At 37.9% G+C, this 20,004-nt stretch overlaps 1 protein-coding gene across 1 annotated transcript in view; it reads right to left on the reverse strand.

Moving 5' to 3' along the window:
- Positions 1-673: 673 nt before the first annotated feature.
- Positions 674-20,004, reverse strand: part of LOC148309993 (uncharacterized) — an 80,626-nt gene continuing 61,295 nt past the window's right edge. Inside the window, exons 8-9 of the mRNA XM_088259158.1 lie at positions 2,622-2,731; positions 674-1,686 (exon numbers count right to left, since the gene is read on the reverse strand). Of these exons, the coding sequence (XP_088115284.1) occupies positions 1,373-1,686; positions 2,622-2,731 (424 nt within the window). The 3' untranslated portion in view covers positions 674-1,372. The remainder of the gene's footprint in view (positions 1,687-2,621; positions 2,732-20,004) is intronic.

Here is a 20,004-nt window from a genome sequence, read left to right on the forward strand (position 1 = left end):
ACGAATAAAAGACAATTTCCACTCGGAATAACCACATTCTCCCGTGCATAGCGTGTTTTATGGTGTAATATTCACAACCCATACGTAATGTTATGTACAATACTTGCCTATCACATGTTTAACCAAGTTGTGGTGTTGCGAATCATCGTAGTTTCCATTTATAACATAATTGCGTTGATAGAGCTTCATACTTTTATCCAATGTTAATTTTATCTTTATGTTTTCAAAACTGCGTGAAATGTTTGCTAGAATATGTTTTTATCTTTTCTTTTTAGATTATGTAAATTCTGCGCATGTATTTCAAATTTTATAAATGAATGAATCCACGTCTAGACGTTCATTCATTTATACAATATAATCTAGATTATCAACATTAATAAAACGTACCTACTGTAAATGTAATTTTTGTTTATGAACGAAATTGTAATAAATTAATAAATTTATCAGGGCAAGAGAACCGGAACTCGAGGCCACAAATCACTCTCGTACACCACATACTCGTATTAAATACATTTGTCCAGCACGCACGTGACACACTATTGTCGTTCAGGTAAGGCAGTCTGGCAGTCTGGCAGTCTGGCAGTCTGAATGTCGTGGTGTCGTGATTTCCTTGATTTATTTTCAGACTCCAGCTATTTTACCCGAACGTATGAAGTGTACATAACCAGAAATATAGAAGACCTCATTGCGCGAATTCAAACAGAGATAGGAGTTTTATATTCCGGGTCGACGAATATATACCATACATCACAATACAATTATTTATTTCTTTGTTATATATTTTTTCCTTCATAAATAAGGGATAACCCGTTCAAGGTAGTGTAAGGAAAATGAGAAAGTCTTATTATTTGTCAATTTATTTATTACATCCATCGCTACTTTCTTTTTTATTAAAGCTACCTAACAATCGCGACTCCCTCACAATATCCTCCACATTAACAACTTTTTAAATATTTCTTAACTTTTTATATTATTTACAAAATGAAGAACACTTTATTTCATAAATTACGAATTCTATCTCTACAGCAGTGAATTGTGCCTAAATATTACACTATTTACAGCAAATAGTACCTACCTACTTGTGTACATAACGCTACTATGTCCCACGGTACACATTGCGTCTCGACCCGAGCACCTCCGGGTTCGCGGCAGACGGACACGAGAGACGAGGAAGGTCGGTAGCGGGCTCGGCCAGTCGGACTACGGTAACAATATTCTCCTCATAACGAGTAATGACGCGAGGTAAAGGATGACTACGTACATAAGTCACGGAATTATTTATATCCAAATTGAATTTACATACTATCTTTACTCAGTCAAGAAATGCAACATTCTCCGGTTCCGTTCCACTCTAGTCTGGTATTAAGTACGTCTAGTCCTCGGAGTCCTTGGGCGGCGGCGAGGCGGGCGTGGAGGGCGCGGAGGGCGCGGCGGGCGAGGGCGCGCGCAGCAGCTGCAGCGGCGGCAGCAGCGGCAGGCCGTGCAGGCCCTGCAGGCCGTGCAGGCCGTGCAGGCCCTGCAGGCCGCGCAGGCCGTGCAGCAGCGCGGCCGAGTGCTCGCGCGCGCGCCGCCGCAGCTCGGCCACGCTGGACGAGCGCTGGTCGGGCGCGCCGGCGCCGGCGCCGGGCGGCGACGGCAGCAGCGACAGCGGCTTCATGGGGCAGCACGAGCACAGTCCCGGGAAACCTGCGAACGGACAGACTCCACTTTACTCGACAACTTACATCAGTTCATTTTTAGACCCCTCCGAATAGAAAAAAATCTCTTTCGCATACCGATACTTTTGAAACGACGCCTAATGGAAAATGCATGAATGCGTTTGAAATAAATTTGTTTTGTAAAAAAAACTGTCGCTTAGTCCATTTTCAGAATTTCCTTATTAATTTTTCACAAGACTTGGTTAAAATTAGAATTTAGCTATTAAATTTGATTTTCAGTAGATTTATTGTTATTTTAATCGCTACGAGTATACCTAGATAGTTATCATTGGTCAATACGATCACAAAGGAAACTCTGCCTTTTCCTCAAGGAGTTAACTCTTCGAGTTAAAATTAGGTTGGTACGAATATTGTATTATAAAATTAAAAACTACCGATATCTCGGTAATGCTTCGCAAAAATTGCTCGTGCATCAGCGAATATTCTGAATGATAACATTTAAAAAATAAAATGAATTAATCCATTAGAATAAAATACTCATTTCGTTTGCGTAATATTAAACTCAGGCTTCCATCTTGTCTCATCTAACCTAAACCTAAATTTTAATCTTGATAGATCCGAGATCTGATCTTTTCAGTGACTAAATTCTATTCAGAAGAATCTGAATCCTACTGAAAATATATGAATGGCACAAAAGGTTTTGTGTCGGCTGGTGCCTATTCTTAAGGTGACTATTCTTAAATTGTTGCTGTAGAAGCTTTGTCTATGTATGTGGAAAATTCTTGAGATGAAATCGATTGCAGACTCGGGTCGTCCATTGAAGTCCATCATCCAGGTGAAGCGTTGTGTCGGCACTGGCGCTTGGACCTTACAGTAATCTGGACGACCCGCAAGGTGGGTAAGTTCGCACACACGAGTCAGTAAGTGATTTCTCCAGTGCGCAGTGGTGATGAGCGGACTCACCTTTCATCGGCGGGAAGAGGGGCTGACTGAAGTGCGGCAGGCCCGACAGGTGAGGGGGGAAGAAGAGCGGCGGGCCGGGGCGGGACCCGTCCAGGGGGCGAAATCCTCCGCTGCAACAACAGGTCACTAATTACTCTCCCACTCATTTACTACCATATTATATAAATAGACGAGCTTTAAAACGGACTTATGTTAATAACAATATATATATATTTTTTAAATCACATCTTTAACATTCCAAAATGACTGTCAAAAATGATTTATTATTTGACCCCTTTTCGCACCCAGGTGGTCCACAGGACACCTCATCAGATCGATGGGTTGTTAATTTGATCTTCAATAATATGAAAGCACGGTAATTACTCTTTATCTTCAAATTTTGCATCAAATTCTCCTATTCTCTAGATGTCTGCGTTAACAACGTCTACTAAACCTCTCTACAGAAATCAAATAGATAAACAACGAATAATAGCTTTAAATGAAATTCAATGATCACTTCCAATATATTTGTTGAAAGTGATAATTGAGTGATAATCCCTATATTTAGGGTGAAATTTAAAAATAAAATACATCTCATTATAAATGCATATAGATAAACTAAGCTTCAATGTACCCCATTTAAGAACATTAGATATTAATGATTTAAACATGTTAATAATCTCAGTTGAAACCAATGTAAGTCTCTCTCCAAGCGCGAGAGATTAGTATCAGTGTTAGTAAAACTTCATAATCTTTTGATTACAAATAATAATAAAAAAAAAGATTTTCTAACCAAATTAATACAAAGAAAGCGGATGCGCAGTGTTCATTATCTTCATTGTAATATCGTATCATAGTTTACATTGGTTCGTCGCTACATAATATACCCCTTATTTGAAAGACATGCCGAATACTTTCAATTTGTCATTATGCATTTCATAATTTGTGCAAAAATATGTGAATAGTTTCAATAATTAGATATCTGAGTACAGTATTATGTAAATAGAATGGAATATAGGTCTGCCGGGGGACGGGGACGATCGGTGACGCCAGCGACGACGCTCAGGATCCAAATGAAATATTCACTTAAAGGCGCTTTAATTATTAAATAAGGGAATTCGGTAAATTTTAATTAGGATGACAAGAAGCGCCCCGCTCTCCGTTTAATTCCTCTGTACCATCTGCTGCTGCTAATACATTATGCAATAACAATTAGTTTTAATAATCCGCTAAGATATGACAGATTAAATATGACAACGGCAAATTCGGTAACGGAGTAAAGGCATTAATTATTTACCGAGACAGTCAACCCGACTCCTGCTGCTCGTTCTGCGTGCTACGTGTAGTTAGTGTACCTCCACTGCGAAGGACCCCCCAGCACTCCTCGTAATACGATCTATTCCTCGTTTACCGATACATTTCTACTCTGTCGACCTACTATCGTAATCAACCCGACTCCTGCTGCTCGTTCTGCGTGCTACGTGTAGTTAGTGTACCTCCACTGCGAAGGACCCCCCAGCACTCCTCGTAATACGATCTATTCCTCGTTTACCGATACATTTCTACTCTGTCGACCTACTATCGTAATCAACCCGACTCCTGCTGCTCGTTCTGCGTGCTACGTGTAGTTAGTGTACCTCCACTGCGAAGGACCCCCCAGCACTCCTCGTAATACGATCTATTCCTCGTTTACCGATACATTTCTACTCTGTCGACCTACTATCGTAATCAACCCGACTCCTGCTGCTCGTTCTGCGTGCTACGTGTAGTTAGTGTACCTCCACTGCGAAGGACCCCCCAGCACTCCTCGTAATACGATCTATTCCTCGTTTACCGATACATTTCTACTCTGTCGACCTACTATCGTAATCAACCCGACTCCTGCTGCTCGTTCTGCGTGCTACGTGTAGTTAGTGTACCTCCACTTAGTTAGTTAGTGTACCTCCAGTTAGTGTACCTCCACTGCGAAGGACCTCCCAGCACTCCTCGTAATACGATCTATTCCTCGTTTACCGATACATTTCTACTCTGTCGACCTACTATCGTAATCAACCCGACTCCTGCTGCTCGTTCTGCGTGCTACGTGTAGTTAGTGTACCTCCACTGCGAAGGACCCCCCAGCACTCCTCGTAATACGATCTATTCCTCGTTTACCGATACATTTCTACTCTGTCGACCTACTATCGTAATCAACCCGACTCCTGCTGCTCGTTCTGCGTGCTACGTGTAGTTAGTGTACCTCCACTGCGAAGGACCCCCCAGCACTCCTCGTAATACGATCTATTCCTCGTTTACCGATACATTTCTACTCTGTCGACCTACTATCGTAATCAACCCGACTCCTGCTGCTCGTTCTGCGTGCTACGTGTAGTTAGTGTACCTCCACTGCGAAGGACCCCCCAGCACTCCTCGTAATACGATCTATTCCTCGTTTACCGATACATTTCTACTCTGTCGACCTACTATCGTAATCAACCCGACTCCTGCTGCTCGTTCTGCGTGCTACGTGTAGTTAGTGTACCTCCACTGCGAAGGACCCCCCAGCACTCCTCGTAATACGATCTATTCCTCGTTTACCGATACATTTCTACTCTGTCGACCTACTATCGTAATCAACCCGACTCCTGCTGCTCGTTCTGCGTGCTACGTGTAGTTAGTGTACCTCCACTTAGTTAGTTAGTGTACCTCCAGTTAGTGTACCTCCACTGCGAAGGACCTCCCAGCACTCCTCGTAATACGATCTATTCCTCGTTTACCGATACATTTCTACTCTGTCGACCTACTATCGTAATCAACCCGACTCCTGCTGCTCGTTCTGCGTGCTACGTGTAGTTAGTGTACCTCCACTGCGAAGGACCCCCCAGCACTCCTCGTAATACGATCTATTCCTCGTTTACCGATACATTTCTACTCTGTCGACCTACTATCGTAATCAACCCGACTCCTGCTGCTCGTTCTGCGTGCTACGTGTAGTTAGTGTACCTCCACTGCGAAGGACCCCCCAGCACTCCTCGTAATACGATCTATTCCTCGTTTACCGATACATTTCTACTCTGTCGACCTACTATCGTAATCAACCCGACTCCTGCTGCTCGTTCTGCGTGCTACGTGTAGTTAGTGTACCTCCACTGCGAAGGACCCCCCAGCACTCCTCGTAATACGATCTATTCCTCGTTTACCGATACATTTCTACTCTGTCGACCTACTATCGTAATCAACCCGACTCCTGCTGCTCGTTCTGCGTGCTACGTGTAGTTAGTGTACCTCCACTGCGAAGGACCCCCCAGCACTCCTCGTAATACGATCTATTCCTCGTTTACCGATACATTTCTACTCTCTGTCGACCTACTATCGTCATCAATCCTCGAGGTGGACGTATTTTTAACTACTCTTATGTATTACAACAAGTATTATCGACTCGTTTTTTCAAATTCAAAATCACGTTAATAGAGTGACAACATGTGTTACTGAACCAGAATAAAAATCATCCACTAATTATTATGTAAATAATTAATTTTAAAGACAGGTTACAGTGAATGATATTTCTACCATATGGTAAAGAAATTGGAGGAGGAATGTTGGTAAATAAAGGAGTAAATATTTAATGGTTAGGTCACTCACGGTTGCATACCTGTATCACTTGATCACCCTAATATGTATGGTTTCCGTGAGAGTTGGATTATCAGAAGATGTTGGATGTCTCGTAACATTTTAATTACTTATTAATTTAAAAGGACCAACTATTTATCATTTCTCATTCCAAAATATTACATCCAAAATATTTAAAAAAATCTTATTTCGAAATAAATATTGATTTTTTTATTAATATAAAAGCATACCTTATAGCATTTTGTTTTTTTTCTTCTGTATGGTTAGTACGGTTATTAAGGTGTGACTTTAATAAATCCTCTTACAAATATCTTTCACGATAGCCTCGCTAGGTTCTCTTCACTAATAATATATGCCTTGATGTCGAGTAGTTAAGTCATTTGTCGATATTGCACTTATTTATCACTACAATCTGCTCAGTACCGACACGTCTCTCCGCATAATGAGGGTTTGCTAGTGCAATAGGTCGTATTAGGCGCTGCATACTCACCCGCCGCATATTATTATATTAGAATGAGTACACCTCCCTTCGCCCCTCGCGCCCCCTGAACCTGTTTTTCTTTTTTAAATTTTCCACCACAAGATGGCGGATGGCTCATTCACTATTTAGGTCGGCATTACCTCTCCCTTCCCCGCTCCGCCCCCCAGAGCCCCGCCGCGGCGAGAAGATTGCCTCTTTTTATTATCCTACAACCTCCCCCCGCCTCCCCCCCCGGCACCGCGACCCGCGCGTCAACAAAGTGATGTGTCGTCTCATTATGTGGCCTCCGCTGCAATAATTTCAGTTGATGAGATATCTAATATTGAAGGGAACGTCACACAAAACTGAGTGCGAGTATTATTTTTACCGAGCATAAGAATCCTACCTACATTACGCGGACACTAAAAATAAAAAGTATGTATCCTACACATTACATATGTAGTGTAGATACCTTCCTACCAAAGTACCGGGATCAACAATACAGTCATTTCCATTTTTAAAAAGGCTCATGTTTCTGTGAAATTCACTTACCTACCTACGAAATGTATAATACCCACAGATAAGGTAATGAAAGAAGAATAAAATGGAAAATTAACCCTCCGAACGGACCAACTCTGAGTAAAGATAAAACGAAGAAACCAAATTACTTTTCCCCGAAGATGACTTATTCATGTTGTTATAACTTAGAGAGAGAGAATTGTAATTTAAATTGTATTTTTACGGAATTCTGAATAATTAAAACATTTCAATTTGATAATCTTCCTTAAAAGAATGAAAAATGTAAAAGCTCCTAGAATTTCAATCAGTTTTGCCGAACGATAATAATACAATGTATGGGGAGGCGGGAGGCGGACAGGGGGGAGGGGGGAGCTGCTCTTAAATAGTTAATTTGCAAAATTTCCGCTTCAGACAAAAGAAAAATAAGCCGGTTTGGTAAATTAAAAACTCGGAAACAGGTAAAAAATAATAAGATGGAACACCCCCTTCCACTTCGCTCGTTACCTACTCCCTCCCCATATTTAAATACAGGGTGCTTTAAATCTCGCAAAATATATATTTTTTAAATCATACTTTCAGTATGAATTTTGTTACGGAAAAATTATTTTTTTTCAACAACTCGCCAAAACTTGAAGACAACTATTATTTTTTTAAATGCAAAATTTAATGTATGGAATCAATTAAAAGCGTTTAAGGGAATAGATTTTTTCAGCTCAATTCACAAATTAAATTAATTTTAAATACATGTGAAAATAATACAAGAGCATTTTTTACGGATCCCCCGTTTTCAACATAACAATAAATGAATAAATTTTAGTGTATTATTTAAACGGAAAATACTAAATTAGGAATCGTATTATTAATTTAGTCTCCCCTGACTCGGTGATGGAATGGGGGTGGCGGATTAGGCCGGGAGTGGAGTGCGGCGCCGGCGGGGAGGGGGTAATGTATAAAATAATAATATAAAAATGTCAGAAGAAGTTTATTGCGGGCTTTGTTAACTTCATCTCCGACCTGAACATTACGGAATATTAGGACTCTAGTAAGATGTCACCGAGAGGCGACACCGCACGGCTGTAAACCTGACTCCAAATTGGCACCTGCATGTTGTGAGGATTGCCTTACTTTAAATTGATGTAAAGGAAAGGTAGGGATGAAATAATTTTCTTCTTCAACAAATTTTTGTTCGCAATATCAATCGGAGACCCAATTTTGGTCGAGCAACTTGCCAGTTCGGCTCATCGAGGGTCGCTCTCACCCGCATAAACGTTTTTATTCATTGTCTCTGAGGCTACCTGCGCAATAATTGAATACCATGCCTGTTAATAAAATCAAACGCACCGCAATGTTGCCTTCGCACGGGTGCATAGGGTACTAAATTAAATCGATGCATGCTTATTAGTTACGAATGAGGTTCACGCGAAAAAATCTATAAATGAAATGTAATGCTGTGTTTCGTAGCGGACATATCGCTCACTCCTTTCAAGAACGTCATAAATCAAAATACTTGATTTTTCAGGAGAACGTTTTTAAAGTTTAAAAATATAATACAATGTATTAAAAATAAACATCAAGCCACTTATTGAACTTTTTACTGTGCAACAGATCTTTTTAGGTAAAACCTGAAGGTTCTTTTCCAATCTGAAAAATATTTATAATATTTAAAAAATAATTAAACAATACCTTTTCTTCAAACTGCAAAAACAACACTTTCTGCCCTGTAGCGGGTAAATATTAAGTTAAAAATATGCCACTTTTGCTGTAATATAGTACATTTTCTGGGCATTCCGAAAACATGCACAACTGAAAATTGACGATTTTTGATTTATGACGTTCTTGAAAGGAGTGAGCGATATGTGCAACACAATTAAGAAAAAAATCAGCGTGTAATCAACGCAGCTCTTCATTTGACTCAATGTATCCCGATAATAATGTGGTGGCAGCAGGTGAAAGGTAGTAGGTTTGGTGATGATTTCTTTTACTTGAATCTAACCTCGAGAGAAGAATACAACTTTATTAAGACGTAATTGCATATATTCCAGAAAATACATTTCATTTAATTCGATGGCAACTTGATATGGTATCACAAAATGTTGGGATGTACTAAAGTAAGTATCAAAAGTCACAATAGACCTAACATGGTCGCAGTGACATAAGGGATGCAAGATCCCTTGACCCCCAGGAAAAAAAAGTATCAGGAGTGTAAGAATGTGAAAGAGGGGTAAACACGGGTGAAAACGACAAAAACGAAATGTATCACATATTTATCTCCATTGATTACAGCGATTCTATATTATCTACATTATGCCAAATAAGGGAGGCCCTTCCTCAGATGAGAGAATAATCACATTAAAATCCCCGATTTATATCGCCCAGTCCCGGTCTGTCCCCAAAGGGTTACATTATATAAACGTAATGCCGCGCTACTTGCTCTAAATAAAATTTTAAATTCAAAAAGCAAAATTTATACTGCTCGCAAAGAAAACCAGAAATTGAATTAATTTACTCTGCAACGGCAAAGCGGTAGTGGTGTGGGCCGGGATGGTGGAAGGGCGGAAGGGAGCACCCCCTCCCCCTACCTCGGCCCCCCGCCACCACCCACCCGACACAAGCAACCGAGGGAGGGTTTATCTTATCAAATTAAGGTGTTAACTATCATACCGCTGTCAAATCCTCTTGTCTCGTATTTGCTTTCGGAGATCGTTTCTAATTTTATTGCGAAACTAAAGGTGTTTTTACATAATATTATTACGTATCGGGTACTAAGATATCCGTATTCTAGATTTATTATAAAATCATTCAATGAAATCCTTTGATCTTTTCAAGACGTTTGAAGATTTTTGTATGATTTTTCGTAATTCCCGATAAACATAATAGTTACTTGCCAGGTTAGTGCTTTATAGTTTTATTAGTAATAAGCAGGTATTTAAACTAAGAAATATAGCGTTTGTTCAGCGCAAAATATTGTAGTATTTTATTATAATTATTTATTATTATGTGTTACATTGAAAAATTAAAAATTAGGATTGTGCATACAGTAGAAGAGGCGAAACTTTAAGAAATTGTCAAACAATGATATTTGTTACACTGAAGAGAATTATACAATGTTCTCTACAAAATCCAGGTTATCTTTTCATAGATCTCTACAATATTTATGTACACGGCTACACCACGCTGACATGCCACTCTTAAAAAAGTCAGATAATTAAAAAATATATATTTAGTATAATATATTATTTAATTGAAACTTAATAGTGTTTTTTTTTGTATATATCCTTTCAAACATTAAAGATAAATAAAATACAATAGTACTTATTTTATTGAGCAACAAATAGACTCCTCATCTGATAAACCGGTTCAGTAGTTATTGAAATAATCGACAACGTCTTGAAACAAGAGCCAACATCTTTGGAACGTTGAACCTACTTCCTCTACGTGCTGAGAATGCCACAACCAACTCTTTGATAACTACGCCGTTTACGATGATACCACTAGCCGACATAATACTTTAGGTCCGACGGTAGTTTTTTGTTCTTCGGCCTCCCTGTTAATAGTAATAGTAAATACCAAAGTACTGACTGCAAGCTGATGGGAGAACAGGATTTTCTGGACAAAAGGGGGAAGGGGAAAGGGAATGAAGGAAGTACCCTCGGAACAATCCAACTTATGAAAAATTGACGTAAAATTTCATATTGACTGACATTTCCTTTTCCCTTAAGGAGCTTTGTGTATCTCCACTTCTCCCGAAGCCTTGATTCACTTTACTGCGGCTATATTCGATATTGGAATAAAGAAAGTGTATTAAAATGGGAAATTTCATTCCGCTTATTGATTCCCGGTGTGGGGTCGGCGGGAGGGGAGGGGGTTCTCGCAATCTATTATTTTTCTCTTCCGAGGTTCTTTTCCGAGTGCCCCGCAGAATCTGTCATAAATTTAATGGACGTATTTTGAACAAACGAGATTATTCTTTATCCTTTATGACAAACATTCGGCTTTGGTTTTTTTAAATTTAATATCGACCAAATAAGAGAGGAAAAGATTTGCCAAACCATTTTACGTTAAGCGTGTGTCTCGGAAGGTTTGTTTATCTCGGAGAGATTTCGTTCGTAACGGGAGTTGGCGGAGTGATTCAATACCCATATCGGCTACAGTCCGCGCGGGATGTGTTGCGTTATACTAGTACCGGAGCTGGAGAGCTGGAGAGTCGAGAGTGCATCTTCACTCTCGCGAACAGGGTAGGTATAGCGTAATGCGCCATATATAGGTGCTCTGTGTAGTCCGGATTAAGCCATTATTTGAGGGGATTATGCGGTGAGCCTCGGCCATTACCGCACTGAGAATTATAATGTGCGGATTTTTATTTTATTTTCTAATGAGGATTCATATTTTTGGAGCTTTTTGTTTTCACTCCGCTCCATTTTCCACCGAACGCTCATTCGGTTCCGTCCTTTATTATAGTATATATTTATATACATAATTTCATATTTTAATTCCCTCGGCATTATACTACCTACTGCATACTGCGCAGGTAGTACCTACTAATAGTAAGGTAATCACTTTTCGAGTTTTCTATTTTTCTAGATTGAGCACAAAGCGATTTTTATGTCCATATTTTTATATCCATTATATGAAAACTTCTATGAAAAAAAACATAATTTTGCATAGAATAGTTGTCAACTTCATTCAAGCGTGGTTACAATTCGACAGAAAAAGAATAGAATTTACTACCGTTAAGAAAATACCCGATATAAGAAATTGAAATTACACGTGTATTAGAATCTTGTCCGCCTCCATAGTGTATTGATTAGCACATTTGGCTACCATGCTGGAGGTCCTGGGCTCGATTCCCTGGGGAATAAATATAAGTGATTTTTTTCACTCTAATATTTATTTAAACGAGAATTGGAATCTAAAGCGTAGGCCTTCATATAATAAACGTTCAAATCACCATGCAATAGAAAATATAAATAAATTTTATGAAATAGGAACATAAATAGAATATAAAAATTTTATGATATTTAAGAAGAAAAACGTAACATAACATTCGTTTAGAAATCTGTCTTACATCGTTTTACCGCACATTCGTTCGAGAGATCGCATTTCGACTGTATTCAACCTACTTTCATTCTTCTTTTACCAATTAATTTTTTCCTATAAAATATAAATTAAGAAGAATTAAAATGATAAATAGAAGTTGAAATTCTTACAGTTATTTTCTTATCATTCCGGTTAGACACAGATTGTTCATTATCATCATCATTATCTTCTTCATCTATCTTTTATATAAATATAACGATTCAATTAAGTCAACAATTTCATCCTCCCAGTCTTTATTTTGTATTATTAATTAATCATTGTCAATTGAATTAATTTCTCCGAATGCGGAGGTGTACACATATTCATACAAAATATCCATAAAACATATACAATACTTATTGAATGAGCGCATCACACGCACGGACTAATCAACATGTAATTAATTCATATTTCAAGCGGGCAAACTCAATTGCTGGCATTTTGTTCTTTTTTTTAATTTTCATGCTCCATTTTAATTGACCCTCTGATCTTTAATTTTAATAAGATGATTGATGTCTCCCTTCTCTTTCCCTCCCCCTTTCCCTCTCCATATCGCGACTCATCACCTCAAGAACCCACTAACATTTTGAAAATTTCTTGGGACAAAAAATTGTTTGGAATATTTTTAGAGTAACTTTTAAGTATATACTGATAACGTATGTTAAGTTAGTGTAGGGTTAAAAATTGCTTTGAAGTTTAATTGAAAATGTGAAGTCACTAAATTTCTCTTCAAATATATTTACAACGATTCGAAATTTGAGGAAATGGTTGACAATCATGAGTAGAATGGCATACATACATGCCAGTTACGTTAAGTACAAAAAATATTAGGTTTCTGAACCTCATATTGCATATAAAATTCTCGTAAATTATATTACGAGAATTTAATATGCGTGCATAAGTACGTTCATTAAATTCAAAGTAAAAATGTAAAATTTGATGAACAAAGAAACGAGTAAAGTTATTTTCTACATAATTCAGAAAGGAAAGTCGAAAGAGAAATATAAGAAAGGTGAAAATGCTTATTTATAATACAAGTTTTAATCTTGCGTAAGACTTTTCTGTGTCGTTAATAACAATTTGAAAGTTCGCGGCGAGAAAACTTAGTTTTTTCGCCCGAAATTCGTAAGGGAATAAAGCTATAAACATAATTTGAACCTTAAAAGGAACGCGAGTTCTCGTCAAAGGGAAATTGTCCGCCATTTTTCTAGACGTGGTGGGAAATTTGTACGTCAACGGAAAACGGGGTTAGAATCTATTACGGCGGCCTGTTTTACCTACACAGAAAGGAGAGGAAACCAATCTAATTTGGAGTGAAAATTCCATTCCGAATTCCAAAATGAAATATCAAAAGAGTTGAACGCGAATTGCCAGAAGCATCAGCGGGTCGGTCGCCATTTGCATTACTTTATCTCGCGGGTTAGGCGGGTGGGTACCTACCTCTACACTGCCGGCACTGGCGGAATCACTCGAGATCTAATCACAGTTCACCTGCACCACGGCAGGCCCTACCCGCGCTCGTCAAGCGCAAGCACCTACTCGTCCAGCGACAGTCACGGCGAGAAGCTCATTACTCAGTCGACTTGTGTTTTTCGTGATAAAATGATTTGTTCCCGAGATTTGCATCCCTCCAGTGCGGAGTCCGCCATTTCATAATTAGTCCCTAATTACATCAGCCGCAGCGGATCCTCGTAGCGCGGAATAATTTATATATTCTGTTTCAGTAATTAATACATCCGCCACCGCCCCCTCCCCCCTCCCCCCGCTCCACCCTCTCACCCCGGGAGATGGAGAGCACAATCTGGAAACTGAAAGAGATAACTTGGAAAGGATTGAGACCAAATTTCAGCTTAATTTAATGTGACGTGAATATTCCGATTCGATTTATACGGTATGCTTTGAATTAGGTAATTACCTTTTTTCTCAATGAATTGAGTTTCTATATACGAAAATAGGTACTTCTAACTATCTATTTATTCTTATTGTAGGATTTTGGGTTTAATATGTGTGAGCCATATTTCATTTTTAATTTACTATATAAAACCACATTAGATATCTGTCGATACTCAATATTCGCCGATTTTATCTTACAAATTTGACGTTAATCAATTTGTTTAAAAAATGTTCTAAACCTATTATATTAATCCGTTCCTAATAGCATTTAAACGTTAAAAACAACCTGAATTAAATATTTAAAATATTGAAAAGATGTCATTAAAAACTCTTTTCACTGTTATCGGAACTTTAATTTAACTCAAGGATGATTGAATTCTTTTAACCATACTCTATTATATTTTAACGATATACAAAATGAAAAAAAAAAACACCGCTCCGCTCCCCCTTTACTCGCTCCTTGGATCATTTAAACTTTTGAATGAGCCGTCGCATTATTATTTTACATTTAGTTTTGAGTGTGTAAATGGTGCTATGGTGGTGAAGGGTAGTATTGTTTGCATGCTGTGTTAGTGATTGTCCTGACGAAGAGACGGGTACGTCTCGAAACCGGTAGACGTAAAAATCTCGGTGAGTGGTTATATACTAATTTTATTAACATTTTTGTAAAAAAAATTAATAAGTATGATTGCAATACGTTATGAATACGTTATATAAAGAATTAACATCATTGCGTATAATGACAGAGTTCAAAATCAGTGAAACATAAATGTTAATAAAGTGATATTCTTCATACATATTTCTAATATCGCCATCAAATATTTCCAATGACAAAGGCAATTTTTCGCCATCGAAAACAATCGATTGCGAGAAAGTGTATCGTACAATAGTAACACTTAATGACCTGAAACTGAATATGAATATAAGCGTGTGTGAATTTATGTGTGTAATTAACGTTCTTTTCAATTAAAACAATATAACGTTTCAAATATAAAGTTTACAGTTAAACTTTATTATTTTAGTGGAACCTATCTTTAATTTTCCACATTTTTTTTCACGGTTGCCTCTAGAATGTATCCCCGTGCAAAAAGTCCTAGAGAGAATATCTCTGACGAGTGTCGTCATGTAAACAGGTGTGACAGTGTTCGTATCGGTGTTGGTGTGTGGGGAGGAGAGGGGGGGTGCCGAATTGTACTCCTAATACAATATGCACGTCTTGATATTCTCCGCCATAATCCATTACTCCGCTAGTTTGGTGAATTATTAAAATAACAGTCGTCAAATAATAGAGGAATTTGATTAATCCCAGTCTGTTTGATATGTAAATGGGTTTGCGCGGGAAACCTATCCGGAGTCCGCATACCTCCCCCCACACTTCCCAATACACAGAGACAGCCTGTTCCGGAAATTATACAAGTCAAATAACATCTCCCTTCATATGTCCTGCGTCGGAATCAATGAAAATGGTTTTTGTTTGTAATCGTTTCGTGATCTATTCAATTTTAAAAACATTTTCTGTTTTTTTGTTGCACAAGTGGTAATTCTGTGTTAAATATTTCGTGTCCACTTCGCTCCTGCTCGCAAACAATAACGATACAACTACTAACAAAATTCATACAGTCGAACAATGTTTTAAGGAATACTTACGAAAAAGTTGAATATCATAATTATCACAATTTCACATACCGCTCACTCCTTTCAAGAACGTCATAAATCAAAAATCGTCAATTTTTAGTTGTGCGTGTTTTCGGAATGCCCAGAAAATGTACTATATCCCAGCAAAAGCGGCATATTTTTTACTTAATATTTACCCGCTACAGGGCAGAAAGTGTTGTTTTTGCATTTAGAAGAAAAGGTATTTTTTAATAATTTTTTTAAACATACTAAATATTTTTCAAATGAAGAAAAAACCTTCAGGTTTTACCTAAAAAGATCTGTTACACAGTAAAAAGTTCAGTAAGTGGCTTGGTATTTATTTTTATTACATTGTATTATATTTCAAAACTTTAAAAACGTTCTACTGAAAAATCAAGTTTTTTGATTTATGACGTTCTTGAAAGGAGTGAGCGATACGTGAAACTTGAGAGAAAGGTTTTTTTTATATAATTCTGGGTGAAAAAAGAAAAAAATGTATGATTTGGCGAGTGAGAACGACACTTTGCTCTCAGCACCTCACAGTTCGTCAAAGAATTCTCCAGAATTGCAAGATACGTAGATTTTGTAACGTACTTTTAATTCAGAATTAAATAAGTAGATTTGTACTTAATTTTACTTACAATAGACATCTAAATAATAATGTCAAATCAGTTATTTGTATCTGCAAATATGCTACCGTTCGCTTCGATACATTTATTTCCGAATCACCGTGTGAGTTAAGGCACGGTACTGTGTGTGTTTAATTCAAACCAATTTCTGTGTTAATTAAACTGTAATTACAGTATCTACTCAATGAATTAGGGCCACCCATTATTTTTTTGAATACTCTGAAATCTTTTGGATTATTATATTTATTTTACATAAATACTTTAAGTTTTCTATTGACATCTAATATCATGTATATTACCTTCAATAACATGTAAAATATACCTGGATTATTTAAGCCTTTACAAAATTTCAAACCCTTTTTCTGAGAAAGGTCCCTAATTAGCACAGGTAGACAGATAGTTGAAAGTTCAAAAAATAGTCCTATCTCATTTATTAGTGAAGTTTCTTGAGTTCTGGTTGTTGTTTTGTTCAGAGAGGTTATATAGTTATCGTGTCTTGTGAAAAAAACTTAATTTTTAATTTTAGTTCATAAAGTATAATTTTTTTTTGTAAACACAAGTGTTTTTTTTTAAAAGGATAAAATGGGAAAAAGTAAAGACATTTCTGAGGAAAAAAAGTCTAGTGTTATAGTGCTACTGAAATTAGGAATACTATCTAATAGAGAAATTTCAAAAAAAGAAAACGTTTCTCGTCAAACAGTGGACAGAATTTCAAAATCAATAAAAAATCAGTCACCCGCCACCAGCAATCGGCGAAAGAACTGTCGTAGGATTAGAAAAACAACACCGAGGACTGATCGAAAAATCGTTCAAAGTGCCTTAGAAAACCGTAGTGCATCAGCAAAAACATTAAAAATAAAATTGAAAGAAGAGGGTATAAATATATCGGTATCAACACTGAGGCGACGTCTTTACGAAGTAAATCTGAAATGCAGGCGCCCTGTAAAAGTACCAAAATTGACACCACGAATGAAAGCGGATCAATTAAAATGGGCCAGGCTACATTGAAATTACTCGGTAGATGATTGGAAAAAGGTATTTATTTAAATTGAATTTTCAACATATCATTTTAGTAAATACACTTATATATTTGAATTAAACTTAAATTTTCATTATTTTTCAGGTCATCTTTAGTGATGAGTGCTGGTTAGAAGCCGTGACAGAGAGCCGTCGATTCGTCAGGAAAACACCAATGGAACGTTACAATGAGGCCTGTGTGGTAAAAGTTATCAAACACCCCCCTGCAACAATGATATGGTCGTGTATTATTAACAATTTACCTGGGCCGTTGTTTTTCGCGGAAGGAACAATGAACCAAAATTCCTATAAGCAGGTCCTCGAACGAATTTTATTGCCCTTCTACCATACACTCGACCCAACAGAAGGTCCATACACCTTCATGCAGGATGGGGCACCTCGCCACCGGGCTAAATCAATAATAAAATTTTTGTCTAACAAAAATCTGCCTTTGCTCCCCTGGCCTGGAAATTCTCTAGACCTTAGTCCTATAGAAAACGTATGGAGCATGTTAAAAAATAAGGTATACTCATTTCCAAATCCGACAGTAGACTGTCTAAAAAAAATATTCAAAAAATTTGGTCAGAAGACGAAGAAATAAAAAACATGATAAAACAGTGCATTTTAAGTATGCCAAAAAGAATTGAGGCAGTTATTTCTGCCAAAGGTGGAAATACTAAATACTAACTATATTTATATGAAAATATATGCATAATTTAAGCGTAATAAAGTGTTCATGTGTAAATAAAATTCAATGTTGTTTTATTCAAGGTTTTCTCTGAGTTATTCCTGTTTGAATTGAGAAATTGCGCGAAATTCTGCGTGGCCCTAATTCATTGAGTAGATACTGTAGTACTAGAGCCCCCTCCTTCGGCTCTCCACCCCCACCAGCCCCCAGTACCGGATTAGCGGATTATGTGTTATGTGAGAAACGTCTTACACGTACCTTACTATTATTATTAGAACTACCTACATTATATACATATGTAGGAGGTACACCTCCGAAGTAATAGTGGGAAAATGTTAGCTTTCTTTCTCATCTTAATGCAGTGGATCCGCGATTTAGCGCGTAAATTGTTTTGCGTGTGGAAACTGCCGGCATTCAATTAAAGAGATGTTCGTGCTGTCACTCTGATAGAATTATTATTTGAGTAATGCGTCGCTAACACGATACTAACTATTCTCGCCTACTATTATTATTATTACAGCCCGATGATGTCATGTTTCTACTTTAAACTAATTTACTCCCACAGTAACACGATGTGCCAGTACTAGATTACTAGAAGAACAGTGACTTTATCTAATTAACGTCGCGTTTCCTCACTCGTTGCTCACCCATATTTACCTAATCCCTAATCGCGTAACAGCGTCGCATCTCCAGAAATGAAAATCGTTCTCGAAGAATGCACCCGGCTCAGCAACAAGCCGCAGAACGTAGACAAATAGAACTATCTCTCGAACTACCTTCATTAACATTTCACAGGGATGAGCCGAAGATAATATAAAAAGGATGTTTTATAAATATGTTATATTAAATGTATATTAATAAAGCTGACAATTCATTTTAGAAAGGCAATTTTGATTGGTCATCTATCATCACACATCTTGATGATCTATGATTATCTATTGTAAAATACCAAACTACATATTCATTTCGATAACTTATTTCCAATGAACACAATTTACATAGTACAACAAACGTGTCTAACTATATGACCAAAAGATAATTTTCTACATACTTAGGGACCAGCTGTGATTTATTTTAATTTTTAGAATCCTCTAAGCACAGTTTACTGCTTCCTGGCGTATTGTGCTAAGTTACTATGCGGCTATTCGAAGTAGATACCGTTGTGTATAGTGATTTTGCGGAGCGTGTATTCCTTCCTATACCGCACGATGACAACTGCGGGAGATCATATAATATTTATATGATGTTGATATTTGTGGATGTTCACGTACGCGACATTACACCCAAAGTACCCTATAAAGAAGTGCTCGCTTTATTGAGCAGACAATAGCTCCGGAGGGCTCTGTAATGGCGACCTTTCACCTCCTTCCGAACAATTGCCCCAGAAACGCCGCGTATCGCGTTTGTTTAGCGCAATTCCTACGGAGTTGCGCTTCCGGAGCGGCGCGTGCCACGTGCGCGCGGCTCGCACGCGGCGCGCGCCACGTGCGCAGCGGGCGCGGCGGGCGCGCTACTCACTGCGCCCGCCCCCGAAAGAAATCACTCTTCCTAAAAGGTCATCTTTGTCCAAAACGGATATTCCGGGTAATGCGCTTAATGTTACTCTTACTATTAATAATGCGTTTATCAATACGTTCATGTGTCCCCTTCGGTCGAACGTACCACGCTGAACGGGTCGAGTCGAGTATATTTAATTGCCTAATAAAAATCTCTAAACTAATTGATTTATCAAATTAAGTAAATTAACCTAGAACATATTATAATAGTGTGAGTCAGTGTAACCCTTTCTGCCCGCATATAACTGTAGAACTGTCAACCCTTTGGCTGCGCGGACTGATAACCATTTAAACTAATTCACGCACAAAACGAATAAAACGT

This window comes from Brachycentrus maculatus, unplaced genomic scaffold (assembly GCF_059751285.1).
Source record: "Brachycentrus maculatus isolate JH-2025_06_01 unplaced genomic scaffold, ASM5975128v1 h1tg000113l, whole genome shotgun sequence".
NCBI lineage: Eukaryota > Metazoa > Arthropoda > Insecta > Trichoptera > Brachycentridae > Brachycentrus > Brachycentrus maculatus.